Source organism: Rattus norvegicus, chromosome 19 (genome assembly GCF_021556685.1).
Source record: "Rattus norvegicus strain SHRSP/BbbUtx chromosome 19, alternate assembly SHRSP_T2T, whole genome shotgun sequence".
Lineage (NCBI taxonomy): Eukaryota > Metazoa > Chordata > Mammalia > Rodentia > Muridae > Rattus > Rattus norvegicus.
The window spans coordinates 14,904,734-14,924,828 of NC_141552.1; the positions used below are offsets into that span (position 1 = coordinate 14,904,734).

Sequence of the window (20,095 nt, forward strand, 5' to 3'; positions counted from 1 at the left end):
GGTGATCCTGTCCACCTAATACAGCACCTCATGTGGAATAACAAAAGCCACCTGCAGGAGCTGTGGTGATGACTCACAGGGTAGAGCATCTGCTGCTCTCTCAGAAGAACCACATGGACCCTAACAATTGGGTAAAGTGTGTCAGTGATTACATCATAAAGTGTGTGTCCGAGACACAGCCACATTATCCACACAAAAGACACTGTCACACTGGGTACACCTTGGTGACTTTGAATTCACTTATTAGCCCAGGCTCCATGGAACATGCAGAGATCCATCTGTAGCTGTAAGTTCTAGGTCCACAGGAAGGGACAGAACCCTTGAGTAAGAAAGATAGTCTTAAGAGTCAAGACATAGAATTCAATTTTTATTCATAACAAATACATTTTTACAACAAAACAGGATTAAAATGAATAAAAATATTTAAAAATATTTGAAAGTAAAAATAGTAACAAGAACATATAAATATGAAACAACAAAAAGAAAACTTCAATTAAAATCATAACAAAAATATTTCTAAACAGCATATTCTTAACGAACATTTAGAAGCACAGACGTATTGCTGTTTCTCCTCTAGCACAAATAATGAAAGGCGGTCCCCCAAGTTGTCTCTCAAGTGCTGTTTTCTGAAGAAGAAAGTGAGTAAGACCTCAATCAGTCAGGATGGCTTAGTGGTATATAAATTTAGGGTCTCTAATAAATGACAAATTAACTCTGAGGAAGAATACTCATCCAAAAAATGTTGTTACCATTCAGGATGTTGGTCATCAGGGACTCCTGAGAAAGCAACTTATTCTTCAGGAAGCTCTCTTACTGGGGTGTGTCCAATTCCAGCTCTCTTGCACTTTCTGAGACCTGGGAGAGGAAGGCAGTTTTTCAGACACTGATTTGGTCGGGAAATGCAAGCCAGCTGTCAGAATGCTGCCTTCTACCACCTCAGTTCTATTGGACAGTCGACATGGACCTTTTAACTGATATCATTGTTGCTAACTCTGTGGGCAGGGCAAAATCTCCAGCAAGCCTCACAGTAATGTGGGCTGCCAATCTGGGACCCAGACTTATACCAGTGCAAACCAAGAACAGGGCAATGGGAAGAGACCTCATCGGGTTGCAGGAAAAAAGGAGATGTCCATATGTCACCAAGGTTAAAGCCAATGACAAGTACTAATTTGACATTTGCACTTGGTTCTTATCCCAAAGGTGCTTCCTACACAAGAGGTCACATGACCACAGAGTGTCAATTGTTCAAGAACCAAGAAATTGTTCAAAACTCTACATAGGATCCAATCTATCACATGGATATGCAATTTTAGATATGTTATTCATCTGTCACCATTTCTAGACTGCAGCTTCAAAAAGAGCAGCAAAATATGCTTGCACAATAATTCAGTTTCTGAAAAGTGGTTAACTTCCCAGAATACATGTGCATAGGCAGAGCAATGAACAATTCCATTACATGAGGTGGTTGGCTGGTTGTGAGTGTAAATTAGAAAGGTGGTAAGAGAAGCAAAGATGTATCAAATTGGCAAATTTTATCAGATATTGTTAAGCTAACACATCTGCTCATCCCTACCTGATAATGCTGGTTCTGGCCGTTGATGGTCTTTATCTTTCTTGTTGCAGTCAACCAAATATTTCTGGTTCAGTGCACAATCAAGATGTACCTCCTTGCTCTCCTGCTTCAGGGGGACCAACTTCTTCCTACATGTGTTCTCCATCAGGAGCTGGCTAAGCAGGTTTCTGGAAATACAGTATGCATAGTAAGATCATGCTGGCCCTTCCTCCCATTCCTACTCCCAAGTCCCACTAACTCTACCAGATCCCAGATACCCATGAAGACTTAATAAAATGCATCTTGATACATATAAGGCTGCTGCACAAACCATAAAGAGTTAATTCGGGGAAGAATAAATTGTTTGCTTGGCCTGACACCAATTAGTGTCCACACCTCTGAGAAAGAACATGGATCTACAACTATCCATGAAAGCCCAATGCATGGGGCCAACATCAATTAGTAGTGGGCTAACACCCTCAAAGGAGGTCAGTAGAACCAAGAGAAGGTCATGCTAACCATGTGGTCCACGCACTGAATTTTATAAAACCTGGTGTGACACCATAGGTCCAGGTCAGCCTAATAACCTTCTGCTGACTTCAATCAGTACTGTTCTATCTAGAGCCTTCTGAAGATGCCTAGACAATCCTGGGATGAGTAACAGTCTTTTATGGAACTGAAAACTGAGTCCTAATGACCCTGGAACACTGATGGGTAAATAGCACAAGAGATAGAACCAGAGCTGAAGACCGTCCAATCCAGAACAAAGAAAGTCAGAAATGGCCATTCCACAAGTGATAGCCTTTCTGACCAGGACTTACCTAGAGAAGGTAATCTCCTTCTTCAGCTTATGGTTGTTCTCATGGACCTCAGTGTTCTCCATCTCTAAGTTGTGCAGAATTGACATGACCGCCTCCTCCATTCTCTCCAGGTCTTCATAATATGGATTTGGCCTGAAGTGTGGCCTGGCCCCAAATGATAGAATACAATGAACATCGGCATTTAGGAATATATGAACTCAGGGTGGGTCCTATATTACTCCAGGCTGCTGCCTGGATCTTCCAGCACTCAGTCCCCTGCCTAGCAAGTACAGAGACTCACCATAAACTCACTGCAATTACAATCTTGCAAAGCCACCAGCTGTCAAGGGCTTTGCAAATGCACACTGGGAACTCACTCTCCCTGACTTTATCCCTGAATTCTTCATTCAGACCACAAGTTCTGCTTTTAAATAAGTGGAAGCAGATGAGTATATTTTCAATCTCACTCCTGAGGAAGGGTCAGGTTCTGAATCTCCACTATATGGGAGGTGAGGTTTAGCACAGGGTGGTTAGGGAGGCACAGCTTTCTAGAACCCAAAACCTTAACAGGATAAGAAAAAGGTGACCTTGCAGACCCAGGAATGAAACAAGAGCATTTGGTGTGATTCATACCTGTTCTTCATGGATCTCTCTGTCAGAAACCTCAGGCGATCTCTCAGGTCATTTCTCTCCTCGGTAATGAGCTGCAGCTCTTTAATCAGCCTCTCCTTTTCCTTCATGGCCTGATTCTTGCTTAGGTCAGTGCCATGGGAAGATGTTTCTATCCCAGCATCTGTAGGTAGAAGAACACAAGTGAACCTGCATGGGGAGAATGCATAGAGTGTACATAGATCACAGTGAGGCCTAAACAGGAGAACAAGCCTGGAACCCAGTGTCACTGCTAGGCGATTGGTCTATGCTTAAGAGACCTCCTCAGGGGATCTCAGTTCTCGAACTACTCTATAGAGACCAAGAGATGTAAGCAGCCAGGTGTTCCCTATGCTGGACATCACGTGCTTACATGTACCACGGAGATGGCTTCTCCAGGATTATTATCAGCTGAACAGGGTACAGCTTGGTTTCAGGACCCTCACCCCTGTGGCTTCAGAACTCAGATGATAAATTCACCATCCACAAAACTTGAGTGATTGGAGACACTCAGATGTCTTACCCTGATACTCTAAAGCAACAACTTTGGATTTAAAACGCATTTCCAGGGAGGATATGTTCAACAGACTTATCAGTGTCCCTATGTGAAATACCAAATGCCCCAGAAGTGCGAATAGGTTACAGGCTGAATCTTGGTCTACACATTCCAAATAGTTTTGGTATTGTAGAAAAATTTTTGTAACATACAACCTCTAATATATAAAGCAAACGATGACCCTGCCAGTTAGAAGAAATCGGAGAAGGTCTAAGAACATAAGATTATTGCCTGAAGCACAATCTCTCCCTGTTACTACTGTCAGATACCCATTGTATTTAAAGAAGCAATGATAGTGAAATACATTGCTGCCCTGTCTAAACTCAGAAAAGGTGGACCCTCCATGACCACTGATGGTGTTATTATATCAATGTAACAGAGCAAATGAACTGAAAAGTAAAGACCAGAAGTCCACAGTATAATAGCATTGGCCTTACCATATCCTCCCAGTGGGGATGGGGAAACTAAAGTTCTGAAATCCTTGACTTTAGGGAATTGTGCTATTCGTGGAAATTCAATTCCTTTTCAGATGCTCCAGTTGCTGTGGCCCATTGCTAGAAAGGTCAGCTTAAGCCTGCAGCCACCCTGGCAGGAAGCTCAAAATACACTGCCCAGAATTTACTCCACATTCCCCAGAAGTGCTGTCTTTGTCCATCATTACTTTGAGACGAAAGGCCAGACTCCTTCACTCTAGTCTCTCCAGAATCGACGTTCCCCCTCCCAAAAAGCTTGCGAAGACGGGAAAACATGTCTTAGCTTGTAACCGCCAGACTCAGACTGAGAGAAACTAGGGCACTGGTTGTCACTACAACACTGGTGACATCACAGAGGATGCCAGAACTCTCTAGGAGACAATAGAATGTCCAAGAAGGGACAACTGATGTCATGGGGAGCAGACTTTGCCTTCCTGCTAATGTTCTCCCTGTACTGAGCATAAGCAGAGGTGCCCTTTCCAGGAGACTTTCCTGGGGAGAGCCACTGAGCATCTCCTGCTTCCAAAGCCAAATTTTCCTCAAGGCTTGATTATTAAAAACCTTAGTAATTCCTATGCATCTAAATGAATGTTTCCTTTCAAATCTTTCCCAAAAAATGTCTCATCCTAACTCAAATTGTCCTCATTCACCAATGTAAGCCATTAAACCTTCCTGAGATTTCACACCAGCTTGAATATGCACTCAAAAGTTCTCCTGTCTCATTATGTACAGGTGCTTTATATCACATCAAGAAATAGTCTGCATGGTAGGTTACAACATGGGTGTGTGTTAGGGGAACACTCATGAAGTCATGTGCTTAGCAATCGACAATTGCCAGAAAATTCCTTAGGAGAAAGAGTTGAAGTCTTTAAGGTGCTAGGAAATGTGTGGAGACCAGTTGGCAGAGGAAAGTGCAATATTGGAGCCACCAATGACGGGAACCTCATGCTGCTTGTGGGGTTCTCCTCTCTGCACCAATGTCACCAAAGGAGCACTGCTCACAGGCCTGAGTAAGATGTACCATGAGCTTCTATCAGAAAAATAAAATACACAAGAGATATAGAGGGTGCACAGAAACGTCTAAAATGAGGCTATAAACATCATTAAGTGGATAGAGCAAGGTCCCAGCACCTGTACACTGGGAAATGGCCACCCCACCAAACACAAAAGCATCTATCATGGTAAAAAATGAATACTTTATAGAATGCACCCACTAACACTGATTGATCACATCCGTAGTTCAAATTTTGGGGGCAAATTCATGGCCTTAACTATCTTTGTCTCAACTTATATAGCAAAAAATAAGAAAGAACGAGAAAAGAAAAAGTCAAAACTAAAAGCTCAAGCTTCTCATATGAGGATTGCAGGAAGTGTTATATGGGAGTCAGTTCTGATTAGGCCATTTTAGATAGAACAGTGCATAGTGACCCTTAATGTGATGGGCCCTATATAAAGCTTTTTGCAATATTGGAATTTTAACAAACCTCATCCAGAACGTACGGAAGAGGCACCATGTGATCACCATGTGGTCACCATGTCCTTACTCTGTATCAGGTTATTTTTCTGCATCCTTGATTGTCAGGCATATAACAGCAACAATCTGAAATAGCTGACAGACATGGAAAAACATGGCTAAAACTATAGTTGTGGGTTACACACCTCAACTGTGAAAGGCTAATGCTGTCTGCACAGTCCTTGGAGGCCACTCTTATAAGCCTATTCATTGCAAATTGAAAGGAGGTTTATCAAGGCTCAAAGTGATCCTGGCCAGCCAGGTAGAGGGCAACATGTGATACTTGAGACCCTGTTTTAAACCAGCACAGAAATCCACACTTCATTCAAAGCATCATCTACGAATTCTTGATTATTTACCATTCTCTCCCTACCAGTCGTTCTGTTTGGAATGGTAGAAAACAACTGGAACTGATCTTTCTATTTTAAGGACCTTGATCTCTCTTTTTTTAGGTCCACATTAAGAGTGCATACAAATGGACATCACCATCTGAACATCTTAGTATTATCTACTCTGTATATATAGCATAATACTGTGCCTATGAAAATCTTAAGCTTCCTTGAGTGTAGTTGCCCCATCAAGAAGTGTGAAGTTCTGAGTTCAAACCCCAGTGATGCTTTAAAGGTACTAGAACAAAGCAATCAGAGATACTCCACTTCTTTGTCCTTAGATTAAATCAAGTTGACACAATGTGAACCTGGTGGGCTATTTAACCATGCATCTTTCTCCCAACCCCACTTCCACGAGCTCAGTCCATGGCAGAATTCATCCCCCACCATCCTAGGTATTTCTTTGTATATTTCTACAAGAGCCAGGTTTCTTTTTTTTAATAGAATTAGTTGTAGTCAATCAAGTGCTGCCCTATGTGAGAAATGATTAGTATCTATTGCAACTTACCACAGTGTATTTGTGTATACAAGTACATTATTGGAAATCCAGCACTACTGAGGGATTGGAAACCAGTTCTGTGGCCTTGCCTTTCTGTGCCTCTTCCTGGCTCACAGGCAGCAGGGGGCAGACCTTGAGTTCCTCTTCAGGGACAGAGTGATGTTGAATGGGCACTGAGCAAGCAGAGAAACACAGCTGAGGCAGCTCCTTTCAGTTATCAAACACATCATCTCCTTCCCATCTTAAGGGCTACTGCTGAGGTCTTGCCCCCATACCTACCTTAATAGCAGCGAATTTGTTACACAGCAGCCAGCTCTTTCCTATTGTTCTGTAATACGCCTCCACATCATGAATGCCAAGAAAAACACTAACAAAGAACAAAAAACTCTGACGTTGAACTGTGTGGTGCTGGTCACATACCCTGTTATGTTCTGTATGTTATGAGGTTTGTTAATCTTAACAAGTTCCCCAAGTGTATTCTTCACATAGGACCCAATAGATTCAAGGAAAATAGGAACAATTATGTGTAAAATGTCCTGAGTCAGGGCCATAGACAGCAGCATTTCCAGCACTTGTGCATGAGCCCATGTGGATCTTGCAATGAGCGGGGCCTAGCAATGTCCAGTACACAGTTGTGAGCTGTTGCTCTGGTTGAACTGTATTGGTGTGTGCATTAATAAACTACACCTATTTAAATGAATTCAGTGTCCTGTGGTGTGAATCCAGACCCCTTGAAACCAGGTCTTCCCTTCTGCAGCACTCGGGAAAAAGGCTAAGTTTAGGAAAGGTGACGTCTTGTCATAAGTTATGTGACAAGAGGGATGGTGAATGATCCCTTGAGATAAGAATCAAGGTTTCCTCTGTGGTATTTAGGTCTATACTGGCCCTGTGCAACAGCTTCAAGAACCCATTTCTGATTTTCCTTGGGATTCCTGTGATGATGCACTCAGACATGATTGGAAACAACCAAAACGGTGGTCAGACTTGATTTATAAAATGTAGGTAACATTGCAAACTTAAGTTGTAGGATATTTGATCATATTGTCATCCCCAATATTGTGTTATTTACTTAGAAAAATACCTTCTGGCTGTGTAGTTCAGTACTAGCACCAATATTTAACCCTAGAGCTATTTTTGTTTGTTTGTTTGTTTGTTTTTTGTTTTTGTTTTTGGATGAACAAGTACTTTCCTATTTTGTGGCCCAGCCCTAGCTCTTACTTCTTTGCACAGTCATAGAGAGACCTAAAACATATACTCAGACAAAGTCAGGGGAGTGTATAAAAGGGCCTAAGGCAATACCACATAATGACATTGAAAGTGGGCTCTCTTCTTGATCCACGCCTCCAGCTCTCCTGACATCTACATGAATTATAACTCCTAATGCAGTGTAAATGATGTCTGTGCTATTGCTGAAGGAATCATGAGAATAACAACTCTAAACATCCCACCATGGATACAATTTGTGGAAAGAGGCAACTGGCAGCCAATGAGAGGGCTCTACAGTTAAAGGGGCTTGCTGTCAAGTCTGATGAGCTTGACTCAATCCCCAGGACCCACGTGGTAAAAAGGAGAGAAACAAGGGCCAAGCTGTCCTCTGGCTTCCACTCATGTGCTTACATGTATGTGAGTATATATGTATATGTCTGTATGCACGTGTGGTTATGAATGTGTGTATGCATGTATGTGTTAACGTGTATATGTATATGTGTGTATATGTCTGTCTATATGTGTGTATAGGTGTATTTGTATGTGTGTATATGTATTGTATGTGTGTGTATGTGTGTATGTATATGTGTATGTGTGTATGCATGTATGTGTGTATGTGTGTATGTGTGTGTGTGCATGTGTGTATGCATGTAGGTGTGTATATATGTGTGTGTGAGCATGAATGTGTATAGTCATGTATATGCATGTGTTTTCATGTACGTGTATTCGTGTATATGTACGAATGTATGTGTGTATATGTATGTATGGACACACAAACACACACAATGTTAAAACATAAAAAGCTCCTTGGAGTATTCACCGTGCCTGGATAAGTGGTGACCATGTGGGGGAAACACATGTCCATGTACACATACCTGTTCACATGCGCTGAGCAATGCCCAGCCTGGTCTTGAGCTCACTACCTGCCCAACGATGAGTTTCTGCCCACATGGTCTTCTCAGAGCCAGGTGACAATTGTTCCTGCCATGCCAGTTCTGTTCCCGTTTCTCATGCCACAAACCTTCTAGCTTGAATCTCACCTACTGACGCAGGAACCTAACAGCCTCCAACCCAGTGAAGTAAGTAAACTTCTTCCTGACATTCTCAGGCTTGGTGTCCCCATGAGTCACAGGGAGGAAGGATGGCATGCACCAAGGAGAAGGGCCATGGGCAAGGAGGAAAGGATCATAAGTCAGTCATCACTGACACCAGCAAAGTGTGTGCTTCAGAGCTGGCTCTGCTCACTCTTGTCCCAGTGGCAGGACTTAAGAGTGGTGCATACCTGTCACCCAGCACTCAGAGACGTCTGAGGCATGAGAACCAGGAGTTCATGGCCATTTTAACTAATGGTGAGATCAGAGACAGCCTGGGCTGCATGAGACTCAGTCTCAAAGCAGGCAAGGAGGAACTTGCTATATTTGAGCAAGGAAGCTGCCATCCTCCTGGGTTCTAAACATTCACTGCAATACAGAAAGATGCTAGGGCTAGTGTGGCAGAAAGTAGGAGACAGAGAAGCCAGGTTAACCCTCCCTAATCTTCTCATGCTGTGTGAGCTATGAGTAGATGGTGCCCTATACACTGTGGACAGGATGGTCTCTCAGACGGTTCAGAAAGCCATGGAGGACTCCAGCAATTCTCCACTTGGGTGTCACTTGAGTCTTATATGTGTGTGTTTACAAGCCAAAATATAAGATCCATAGGTGACTGTGTGAATTCAACATGGCCCAGCCATGTGCTGGAATATTATTCAGCCTTACATAGGATTCAGATTCTGACCCTTGAACAGGAATGAGAATGGTAGCCATTCTCCTAAGTCAGACCTCCAGGCAGTGCAAAGACAAACTAACACTGTATGACACCACTGACTGAGGGCTGGAGTGTCACCAGTTATATAAAGACAGAAAGCAGGAAGGTTTACAGAGCCCCAGGGGTGACATGGAGTGGGGAGGTTGGAGGGTAGGTGTGTAAGTGGGACTGAGGCTCAGAGGAATCAGACATGGCTGCAGAATATGCATGTGGCTGCCTCCCATACCTGTGGGTCCTGCCTCCTCAGAAAGGCAAATACAGCAAAAGAAATGAACAGAGGCAACAGACTCTGACCTCCTGTAGACACACACACAAATGACGTGACAGAATGTGCACACTGCTGCCTTGCTGCAGGAGCAGTTGAGCATCCAGAAGGGTTGAAAGAGGCTGGAAGGGCTGAGCATGGCACTGAGTTCAAGGACATAGCTTTAGGTCCTGGGGAACGTATGGTGCCCAAGCCCCATCCTGCTGATACTGAGGGACACAGCTGACATTCAGGGTGATGGCTGGGCTGGGCTGGGGAATAGGTGTCCACTCTCACCTGCTCCAGCTTGAAGGTGCTCTGGATGAAGTAGAACTGCAACTACTTGTTGGATTCATTGATGCAAATCTGCTGGAAGCTATTCTGTTCAAAGTCCTCAAATCTGAATATGGCCAAGACACCAATGGGCAAGCACTGGGAGACAAGGTGTGGTTATAGCCGGGGTCTCCTGGAAAGACTAGCCCTCCTGAGAGGAGTTGCAGCAGAGGGGGTGTGTTTTCCTGACCAGTTTGGTACCCAGTGTTTTTTTGCCAAGGGTTCCTTTATTACTTCTTGATGGAACCAGGCCTGCACATATCCAGGAAGCATTGGGGTGGAACCTAGGCTTGGTGCCCACATGCTGGCATCGCTGAGGGTGAAGCCTAGCCTACCACACTTCCAGACACCGAGTGCAGATGCCTGGGTTCCTATAGAATGGCGGTTCTTACCCTTCCTAACACTGTGACATTTTATTTCAGTTCCTCATGTCGTTGTCATCACAACATAAACTTATTGGAGAGCTACTTCATGAGTGTAACTTTGTTACTGTGAGGAACTGTAATGTAAATGTCTGGTGTGCAGGAGCGCTGATGTAGAACCCACAGATTGAGAGCAGCTGCTGTAGAGGATCAGAGTCCTCTGCCAGCCCTGGTGTTTGCAGAGATCCCCTGGGTTCCCAGTCTCCATGGCTTTTCCCAAGGACAGGGTTTATTCTTGGCTGTCTCAGGGCCCGGAATCTCACAGAAACAGCCTCTCCCATGTCCTTCCTGTTGAGGAGAGCGTGGTTGGTCCTCAGCACAGTCCAGTCAAACAGGGCGCTGTATAGACACTTGGCCAGGGGTCTCCTGCAGTTATGGCCTCTGGACAGAGGGGTTTCTTACCTGGGTGGGGCAACTGTGCCAGGTACAGACTGTGATGCTCAGAGTCAAGACCTCATTTTGTCTTATTTTCATAGACAAAGTTGCCCAGGCTGGCCTCGAACCTGCCGTGTAGCCAAGGATAATTAAACAACTGATCCTACTGCCTCTACCCCCCATGGGTTGAGATTGCAGATGAGTGTCACCAGAGCTGGCTTGTCACAGCTGCTATACGGCTCTAAGTCAGGGGCCTCATGCGCAGGTGTGTTATGACTGTGCCATCCCCACCCTGCAACCAGGGTTTTCACCTTTCTCCTGCTGAAGTCTGCTTAATCCTACTCTGGCCCTAGGACACAGCAGCTGTGGGAGACTCAAAGCCTGGGGCTTCAGCTCAGCATGGGTACACAGCATGGCATGCAGGATGTATGGTTGTGAAAAAGCCAAGGAAGTGCTTCTCAGCTCACCCCCTGCAGGAGTGTCTAGTCCATCCTTCTCCCCAAGGACGCAGACATCTGCTTCCAACTGCCCGACATGCCTCTCTGGTTTTGACTTTCCTGGATGCCATGTCAATGCCACCACACAGAGTGCTGCCTCTACTGGGGACACTCACACAACCTCTCTGGGGGACATCTGAGCCAAGCAGGGATTGGGTGCACTGCAGAGAGGTCAAGTCATGTCGTGAAGTACCTTGTCCCACAAAGGCTCACTGTTCAGGGAGTTGACTGGAAAAGTAAGCTTATGCCCCTGGGCAGGGTCCCCATAGGGAGTGTCCCACACCCTACTATCAGGTCTATTCCTGGTGCCATGCAAATTCAATTTGCAAGACCCAATGCTCTGGAAATGTCAAGAGCTAACGGAAATGTACCAGGAAGTGCACACCACAGCAAAGGGAGAGGATGGCACAGAGACCTATGCTATGGGTTAAGGGGCACGGAAAGGCCACCTCGAGCACAGGGGTCAGTCACCTCTTTCACAAACAAGGCAAAAGGTCAATGCTCTCAGCTCTGGGAGTCTAAAGGGCTCTGTGGCTCCTAAGCCCTGCAGCTGCAGCCAGAAGCAGCACTGAACAGGATGTAAATGCTGAGTATGGCGATGTCAATAAAACTTTATTTACAAAACCAAATTGGTGGTGGTGCTGCTGCTGGTGGTGGTGGTGGTAGTGGTGGTGGTGGTGGTGGTGGTGGTGGTTGCGGACTGGTTCATTTCAAAGCATGCTGGAGTGGCATGGCCACTGAGCATCGGGAAACACAGAAAGGAATGCGACCGGACACAGGGCTCCCAACACCCTAGACGTCGACCTATGGCACTGGAACAGGGTCCCTGAAGGTAAGTCTGGACAGTCAGATAAGGTAAGTACATTTTATTACAAGGAAATGGGACAAGATAAATCTTCTCTTCATCTCGCTATGCTTAAGCATCTTTAAGAGTGCAGGGAATTCATGTCTATCAGTCTGGTTTAAAAAGTGTTTAGAGACAGCAAGAGTAAACTCCATGGTTCCCTGACGAGGGTTCCAGGGATTCTGATATCTGGGTCAAAGTGAAAGTTAAGGTGAAAAAGGCTGTTAGGCAGGGCAAAAAGATTCCAATTTCTGGTCTCTTTGGGCTGTAATTTTTACTGTGTTCAAGGCCATGAATGCAGACAGGGTAATAACGAATACAGAACAAGAAGCTAGAGCTTCATTAAGACAAAACGAAAGTAAAAGTTTTGCACTCTGCACCACTGCCTGAAGCAGGTTTTTCTAAGTCTTTTCCCGAGGATAGCATGTTGACCTTTAGATTCACAGGATGATGATGACAAATTCACCTGCTTTTTCTTTTCCTATAATTAGGCCAGCATCGATTCAAGGTGTGGCCCAACCGACTTATTATAAAGGATGATACTGGTTGGTTGAAAAAGGTAGTAGCTTTCTATGAACCATGTATTAAGTTTTTATGTATATTAAAATTAACATTGGAAAGAACAATGGTAGGAGAGGAAGCTGGAGGACAACTGCTGCAAATGCTTGCTTTTGAAAATGCTAATGAAGAGTACAGGAGAGCATTATTACCTATAAAGGAGGCTGGGGATATTAATGCTTATATGAAGGCATGCAAGGGTATCTTTTCTGAAAATGGAAAGATGCATATTTGGCATGTATTGATCCAGATAGAGTTATTAAATTATATGTTTAAATACTCTTGAATATCCTACCGGCACTTTCAGTCAGGATGAGTTGCCTTTAGAATGGGTTTATATTAAATAAAACTTTAACCATACATTAACAAATTATGAGGAACAAATTTCTTTAAGTATTCAGCAAGGCATACAAAGATCTGTTACTCTGTGGGGATATGATTGTGCTGCTATTGTTTTCCCATTTAGCAAAGATAAAGTGGAATATTTAATGCAGATGTCTGAGGTTTTTCAATTAGCCATGATTTCTTACACTGGAAATATTGAATTTCATCCTCCCTATAGTAAATTGTGGGATTGCTTTAAAAAACAAAAAAAATTTGATAAATACACTAATTTTGTTGATCCATTACCATCAGCCTTTACTGTGTTTACAGATGGCTCTAACACCAAGATGGCTTATTGGACCAAAGATTAATTTTGGGAACAAGAATCTTCTTTTGGGTCAGTACAACAAAATGAATTATTAGCGGTAATTAATGTATTCCAGGATTTTACTCATGATGTAAAAATATTATAGCTGAGTCCGCTTATGTTGTAGGAGTAGTACAGAATATTGCGACTGCTGTTGTTTCTACATCTAAGCCGATATTAAATGTTATTCTCACATATTAAAGGACTATTGTTATTATGAAACTCTAGAATATTCATTACACATACTAGATCACATTCAAAATTTCCAGAATCTTTAACACTTGGCAATCATATGGTAGATCAATTAGTGGCATTTGCTACCCCAGAAGAACACAGTCATAATCATGCCAATACAGGATATTTACATATTAAATATAAGCTTCCCTATTCTTAAGCCAAACAAATTATTGCTAATTGTCCTATGTGTTAGTCTTCACGTATAAAATGTGTTCCATCTCAAATTAATCCCAGAAGGATGCAACTTAATACATCGTGTCAGATCGATATAACCCATATTTCTGAGTTTGGTCGCCTTTCACATATACATGTAAGCATAGATAATTTTTCAAAATTTGTGTGGGCTACACCATTGCCAGGAGTACGCACTGCTCATGTTATACAGCATCTATTGGAAACTTTTGCTGTTATGGGACTGCCTTCTAAAATTAAAATTGATAATGGACCAACATATATTTCTTATCAATATAAACAATTTTTTCAACGATATCATATTGTACATATTACTGGTACAGAACACAATAAACAAGGACAAGCTTTTGTTGAAAGAATTCACCATACCCTGAAATGACAAATTATAAAATTAAAAAGGGGGAAAAGAGATGGCCTTATGCAACCTGAATGGAGTTTGCAGACCAGTCCCAGGGCTATATTGGCACAAGCATTATACGTTATTAATTTTCTTAATTTACCACAAGGTGAAGTTATATCAAAAGCCGATAGACACTTTGTTGAACTTCCCCCAAGAAGGCATGGAACAGACAGTATGGATAAAAATTGCCCGGGATGCTGAATGGCAGGAAGGGACATCATTGTATATAGGGGAGAGGGTTTTTGTCTCATTACAGGATGGGAGACTATTCTGGTTACCCGGGAGATGGATCCAAGCACAGAATAATAAGAACTGCTCCCTACCCTCAAAGGAATCCAGTTAAACCAGCTACATTTTCTCCTGATGGATGTTCTCAGGAGATGAGGAGGTGTCCTCCATTACTGAGGCCCTGGCTTCTCTTAGTGTCCACAAACAACAATGGATAAGGATCCGTGCAGTGACAACCCTATTACCTATGTGGGGTCAGGTGAAGCGATTAAGCACTGAAAGGAATAATTTTGTCTCCTTCAGGAAAGTCCTTTACTGCTGAGCACTTATTCTTAGCAATGTGTGTTTTACTCATGGTTTCTTCTGCTGCGAACAATGCCAGTTATCGGGCTTATATTGCTTATCCTGATGAAATCCTACTACTTGACTGTTAGTAAATATATGGATAATGACACAGAACATGATTGGAAGTTAATTCAAGCCTATTTAGAGGGTAATGAAAGTGCTTCAAAAGTAATTAATGCCTTGAAATATGATGTTTGAATGTCTTCTGGTAAACAGCTGGAAGATACTACTCCTATGGAAATAGCGAAATTATTGGCTGATCAATTGACAGGATTAGATCCCAAGGCTTGGCTTCAAAGGATTTTCCATAGCATGAGAGGAGCTAGTTTTGCCATAATCTTATGTACATTATGTATTATGTTGCTTTATTTTTACATGACTAAACCCCTACAAGGACCTTTAGCTATGTTATGTAAAGTGTTACTTTAAAACAAAAGAAAAAAGAAGGAATTGTTAAGACATAGAGATGCAGCTCCCAGGCAGGGTCAAGAAAGGCCTGGTGACAGATTCAAGTAGGGGCTGGAATGCCGCCCTGGAGAAGAAAATGTTTTTCTCACTTGGCCTTAAAATATGTTCTGCTGTGTCCCGTTTCTATGGAAGTGGTTCTAACGCTCTCTTGGTAATGGTGAGTATATTTTGATTATAATAAGAGAGGTTATTTGTTATATGAATATTTTTAGAAGAAGCTTTCATTTATTCGTCTTTCTTTGTTTAATCTTCCCTCATTGTTCCTGGTATCCTGGGAATAATGATCTTATGGTATCTTGACACAATGAAAATTGTAGTAATGCATATTCTTAGCTTAATAAGGATTAATAAAGCTCGCAACTGCATGCAGTTTCTTATGCCTTTGCTCTGCACCCCCTGTGTCCTGGGGGTATGTGACCATACCCAGGGCCCCAACTCACTACACATTGAAAATGGGTCACCCCACAAAACAGAGAAGCATCTACCTTAGTCAAAAATGGACATTTTATTGAATGCACACACTAACACTGATTGATCACATCCATAGCTAAGATACTAGGGGCAGGTCCGTGGCCCAAAATACATTCCTCTAAACCTATACAGAAAGAAAGAAAGAAAGAAAGAAAGAAAGAAAGAAAGAAAGAAAGAAAGAAAGAAAGGAAGGAAGAAAGAAAGAAAGAAAGGAAGGAAGGAAGGAAGAAAGAAAGGAAGGAAGGAAGGAAGGAAGGAAGAAGAAAAAACACAAAAAACTTAAGCTTCTCATAGGAACTTCGCAGGAAGTGTTGTCTGGCGGTCAGTTCTGATTAGGCCATTTTAGATGAAACAGTGCACAGTGACCCTTAATGTGATGGGCCCTATATAAAGCTTTTTGCAATATTGGAATTTTAACAAACCTCATCCAGAACATACAGCAGAGGCAAGGATGTGATCACCATGTCCTTGCTCTCTATCAGGTTATTTTTCTGTGTCCTTGATTGTCAGGCATAGAACAGCAACAATCTGAAATAGCTGGTAGACATGGAACAAAGTGGCTAAAACTATAGATGTGGGTTGCACACCTCAACAGTCAATGGCTAATGCTGTCCTAGAGACCTCGGAGGCCCCTCTTGTAAGACTGTCTATTGGAAATGGAAGCACTGACTTCAAAGTGAACCGGGCCAGCCAGGGAGAGGGCAACATGGGATACGTGAGACCCTGTCTAAAACCAGCACAAAAACCAACCCTTCATTCAAAGCATCATCTATTAATTCTTTATTATTTACCACTTTCTCCCTACCAGCCTTTCAGTCTGGAATGGTAGAAAAGGACTGGGAATGTTCCTTCTATTCTAAGGACCTTGATCTCTCTTTCCTTAGGTCCACATTAAGAACACATGCAAATGGGTATCACCATCTGAACAACTTAGTATCATCTACTCAGTATATCTAGCCTAACACTGTGCTGTGACAATCTCAAGCTTCCCTGAGTTTCGCTGACCCAGCAAGAAGTATGAAGTACTGAGGCCACACCCCAGTGATCCTTTCAAGGGGTTAGAAGAAAGCCATGAGAGATGCTCCACTTCTTTGTCCTTAGATTAAATCACATTGACACAATGTGGGTGGACTATTTAACCAGACATGTTTCTCCCAACCCCACCTTTCTGAGTTCAGACCATGGCAGAATTCATGCCCCACCACCCTAGATATTGAGTTTAGTGATATGTAATTATTATTTAAACCTATGCATTAAATTTTGTCATTTTGTTAATTTTTGTGGTTTTCACAGTCTTCTTTGATTAACTTTCCTAGTTTTATTAATTTATCCCTGTGTTCTCTGGTATTTTGTCCTTCCCTTCAAACTAAAGTATTCCTTTTAGGATCCTCTACAGAGCTGTCTTACTGGTTATACATATTTTGTTAAATTTATTTTAGTGTGCATTAGTAAGCACAGTAGCTGTGCAGCTGCCTGCCCTCCATGGTACGAGATCTATTTTCCAAACAATAACGCTCAACTCTTACTGACTGTGTAGCATCTTGGCTGCTCTTTGTTGCACTTGGACAGCCCTCAGGACCAGGCTCTCCTCTCCCTTAACCATGGCTGCTGTCCTCTTCTTCTCTCCTCTCCATCACACACGTTCTTCCTTTATTCTATGGCAGCTTCTTCTTCCTTCTTCCGTCCTCATGATCCTCTCTAGCAAAGCCCTCAAAGCTCACCTCCCCCATCTCTCTGCTGTGCAGCTGTTGGCTGTTGGCTTCTTTATAATCACAGTTAACTGGGAACAGGGTCAGTTATTTGGGGTTAACCAGTCCTGAGTTCCACAAATTAGCATTAAAATACAAGCAGAATTAGGCCAATCCACTACAGGGATTTTTGTTTGTTTGGTTGGTTGGTTTGGTTTAATTTTCATTTACCTTTTTACTTGTTATTTTATTTTTGGCTATTTTTTATTAATCGGTTATTTTATTTATTTACATTTCAACTATTGTCCTGCTTTCCACACTCCCCTCATCAAATTTACATCCCATTTCTGCTCAGCTTTGCCTATGTGACAGTGCTCCCCCACCCACACATATCCATTCCCACCTCACACCTCTAGGATCTGCCTTTGGTGGGGCTACAGGCCTCACCTTGAACCATAGAGCATCCTTGCATACACTTTGGCTGGCAGTTTGGCCCCTGGGAGCTTGGGGATTAGGGAAAGAAGATCTGTTCAGATATTAAAGCCAATGATTGCTGCATTCTCTTCTTTTTCTGGTTATAGGTGAAATTATGTTTGTGTGCTTCTCTTTTTTTAAATTATTGAGAGAAGATTAATTTCTTGGTTTTTCTTGGGTATAGTTCAGTTTATTGTCTTGGAGTTTTCGTCCTGTTAGCCTCTGTTGTGCTTTCTTACAGAAAAGAATTGTTTAAATTTGGTTTTGTCATGAAATATCCTGGTTCCTCCTTTTATGGTGATTGAGGATTATGCTGGATATAGGAGCCTGTGTCTGCAGTACATCTGCCCAAGATTTTCTGACTTTTAGAATCTCTGTTGAGAAGTCTGGTGTAATTCAGATACATCTGAATTTATTTGTTACTAGATATTTATACCTTACCCCTTTTAATGTTCTTTCTTGATCTGTGCATTTAGCGTTTTAATTATTATGTGAATGGAGGAATTTTTCTGGTACAATTAGTTTGATGTTCTGTAGGCTTGTTGTACCTTTATGGCCTTTTCTTTCTTTACCTTATGGAAGTTTGCTGCTATGATTTGTTGAAGGTGTTTACTGGATCTATGAACTAGAAATCTTAATTCTCTTCTCTATCTATTATCCTTAGGTTTCAACATTTAATTGTGTCCTGAAATTCATGGATGTTTTGGATTCAATAAACCATACATGTTTATCTGAGATGGGTGTTTTGTGCTTTGTGGGATGACCTCCTTGACCCCAGGCTGCATGAAGAATCTCAGTTGACAATGGGGACATAAATTATGAGTATGTGTAGCAAGACCCAGGCCTCTTCCAGGTTCTTAGATATTAACTGAGAACCTCAAATACAGTAGTGATGTGATAGTGTGGTGTGAATCTAGTTACTATTCTCTATTTTGATATAGATGACTCTTTTTGTGTCATGGTCAGCTTATAATGACTAGAAGACCTAAGCTTGAGAATAACCAAAGACTACATTGCTTCTCTAGCAGCTGAGCTTTTAAAAGTCCTGGTGTGACAGCAACTGTTGGTGGACATTCTGGATTATTCCTTCTGTACTTTAACTCTCTGTGTCACTTCCACCATGAGTAAGTTAGTTCAATTCCATAAATTGGAAATCCATCACCTGGAAGAAATACTCTTTTTTTTTAAGATTTATTTATTTATTTATTTATTTATTTATTATATACAAGTACACCGTGACTGTCTTTAGACACACCAGAAGAGGGCATCAGATCTCATTAGAGATGGTTGTGAGCCATCATGTGGTTGCTGGGATTTGAACTCAGGACCTCTGGAAGAGCAGTCAGTGCTCTTAACCACTAAGCCATCTCTTTAGCCCAAGAAATACTTTCTGAATATGATCTGAGATTGGCCATGGAAAAAGGGTAGCTTGAACTGTCCCACCTGGGTTCTGGGCCTGCACAGGCCTGCTCTCCAAAAGAAACCTGTGTTCACAGCTGTTGGCTGGCTAAGAAAGATTTCACGAGACGTGATACACAGCCCTTGGACTTCTGCTTCAGTCATCTGCACAATTTTTCCCGGACGATATCCTCATACCTCCAGCAGGCGGGTGATGAAGCTGTCCACTCTCAGCTCCCCTTCAGCCATCTTGTGGGCACCAGACTCTCCTCCCTGCAGCAGGAACAAGGGCTTCTCCATGGTGGCTGCAGCAGCAGTGGTGGTTTGGCATTCTCACCTAGGAGGCCCTATGCCTTTCTACCCCAGTTCCAACTCAGCTCAGGCCCGGGCCTTCCCCCATCCACTTCCCACGGAGCAGGGAGAGCAGCACCCACTAGAAATAAAAGGGAAGCCCTTGGTCCTGCCAAGACTGAACCCCCAGTGAAAGGGATTGTTGGGGGGAGGGTGGTAATGGGAGGAGGATGGGGAGGGGACACCAATAGAGAAGGGGAGGGGGAGGGGTAAGGGGGATGTTTGCCTGGAAACCCAGAAAGGTAATAACAATTGAAATATAAATAAGAAATACCCAATTTAATAAAGATGGAGAAAAAAAGATAAAAGTGTCACACATTTAAAACAGAAGAATATGGACCCTAATTTTAAAGGACAGTTCTGTCAATTAACTAAACCTTTAAGGAAGCTCAGAAAATCAGGCCAAACAATATTTTCTCGGTTTATGTATCTGTAAT

At 42.6% G+C, this 20,095-nt stretch overlaps 4 protein-coding genes across 9 annotated transcripts in view; 2 read left to right on the plus strand and 2 right to left on the minus strand.

Annotated features, from left to right (window-relative positions):
• The window catches only part of LOC147998836 (uncharacterized), a 924,038-nt gene that overhangs the window by 55,919 nt on the left and 848,024 nt on the right, over positions 1 to 20,095 (minus strand). The gene's annotated exons all lie outside the window — the stretch shown is intronic.
• Positions 1 to 20,095, plus strand: part of LOC134483468 (disks large homolog 5-like) — a 76,459-nt gene that overhangs the window by 44,319 nt on the left and 12,045 nt on the right. For 2 of the 4 annotated variants that reach the window (XM_087595558.1, XM_087595555.1), the window contains exon 2: positions 13,370 to 13,436. The exons of 1 other annotated variant lie outside the window; for it this stretch is intronic. Coding sequence is in view for 1 of the 3 variants with exons in the window: in XM_087595555.1 (XP_087451681.1) it covers positions 13,370 to 13,436 (67 nt within the window). In the remaining 2 variants the exon portion in view is untranslated. Of the gene's footprint in view, positions 1 to 12,648; positions 12,717 to 13,369; positions 13,437 to 20,095 lie in introns of all 4 variants that reach the window. One more of the 4 variants, XM_087595557.1, reaches the window with a different exon arrangement.
• On the minus strand, positions 355 to 4,335 carry LOC147998837 (uncharacterized). The gene is made up of 6 exons (XM_087595530.1): positions 4,179 to 4,335; positions 2,986 to 3,145; positions 2,374 to 2,517; positions 1,574 to 1,740; positions 750 to 855; positions 355 to 626 (listed from the first exon to the last, which is right to left on the minus strand). Exons 1-5 carry the CDS (start codon positions 4,303 to 4,305, stop codon positions 791 to 793), a joined length of 663 nt encoding a protein of 220 aa, XP_087451656.1. The 5' UTR covers positions 4,306 to 4,335; the 3' UTR covers positions 355 to 626; positions 750 to 790.
• The window catches only part of LOC147998838 (disks large homolog 5-like), a 260,765-nt gene continuing 252,641 nt past the window's right edge, over positions 11,972 to 20,095 (plus strand). The window contains exon 1 of the mRNA XM_087595542.1: positions 11,972 to 12,145. The gene's annotated coding sequence lies outside the window, so the exon portion shown is untranslated. The remainder of the gene's footprint in view (positions 12,146 to 20,095) is intronic.

Excerpts from the sequence above, each read along its gene's own strand:
- LOC147998837 (XM_087595530.1), bottom strand. The coding sequence starts at position 4,305 with ATGTTTTCCCGTCTTCGCAAGCTTTTTGGGAGGGGGAACGTCGATTCT. Across the intron at positions 3,146-4,178 it reads GCACTTCTGGGGAATGTGGA|ATGCTGGGATAGAAACATCT; the intron begins GTAAATTCTGGG and ends TTCTACCTACAG. Across the intron at positions 856-1,573 it reads GCCAGAACCAGCATTATCAG|GTCTCAGAAAGTGCAAGAGA; the intron begins GTAGGGATGAGC and ends TTCCTCTCCCAG.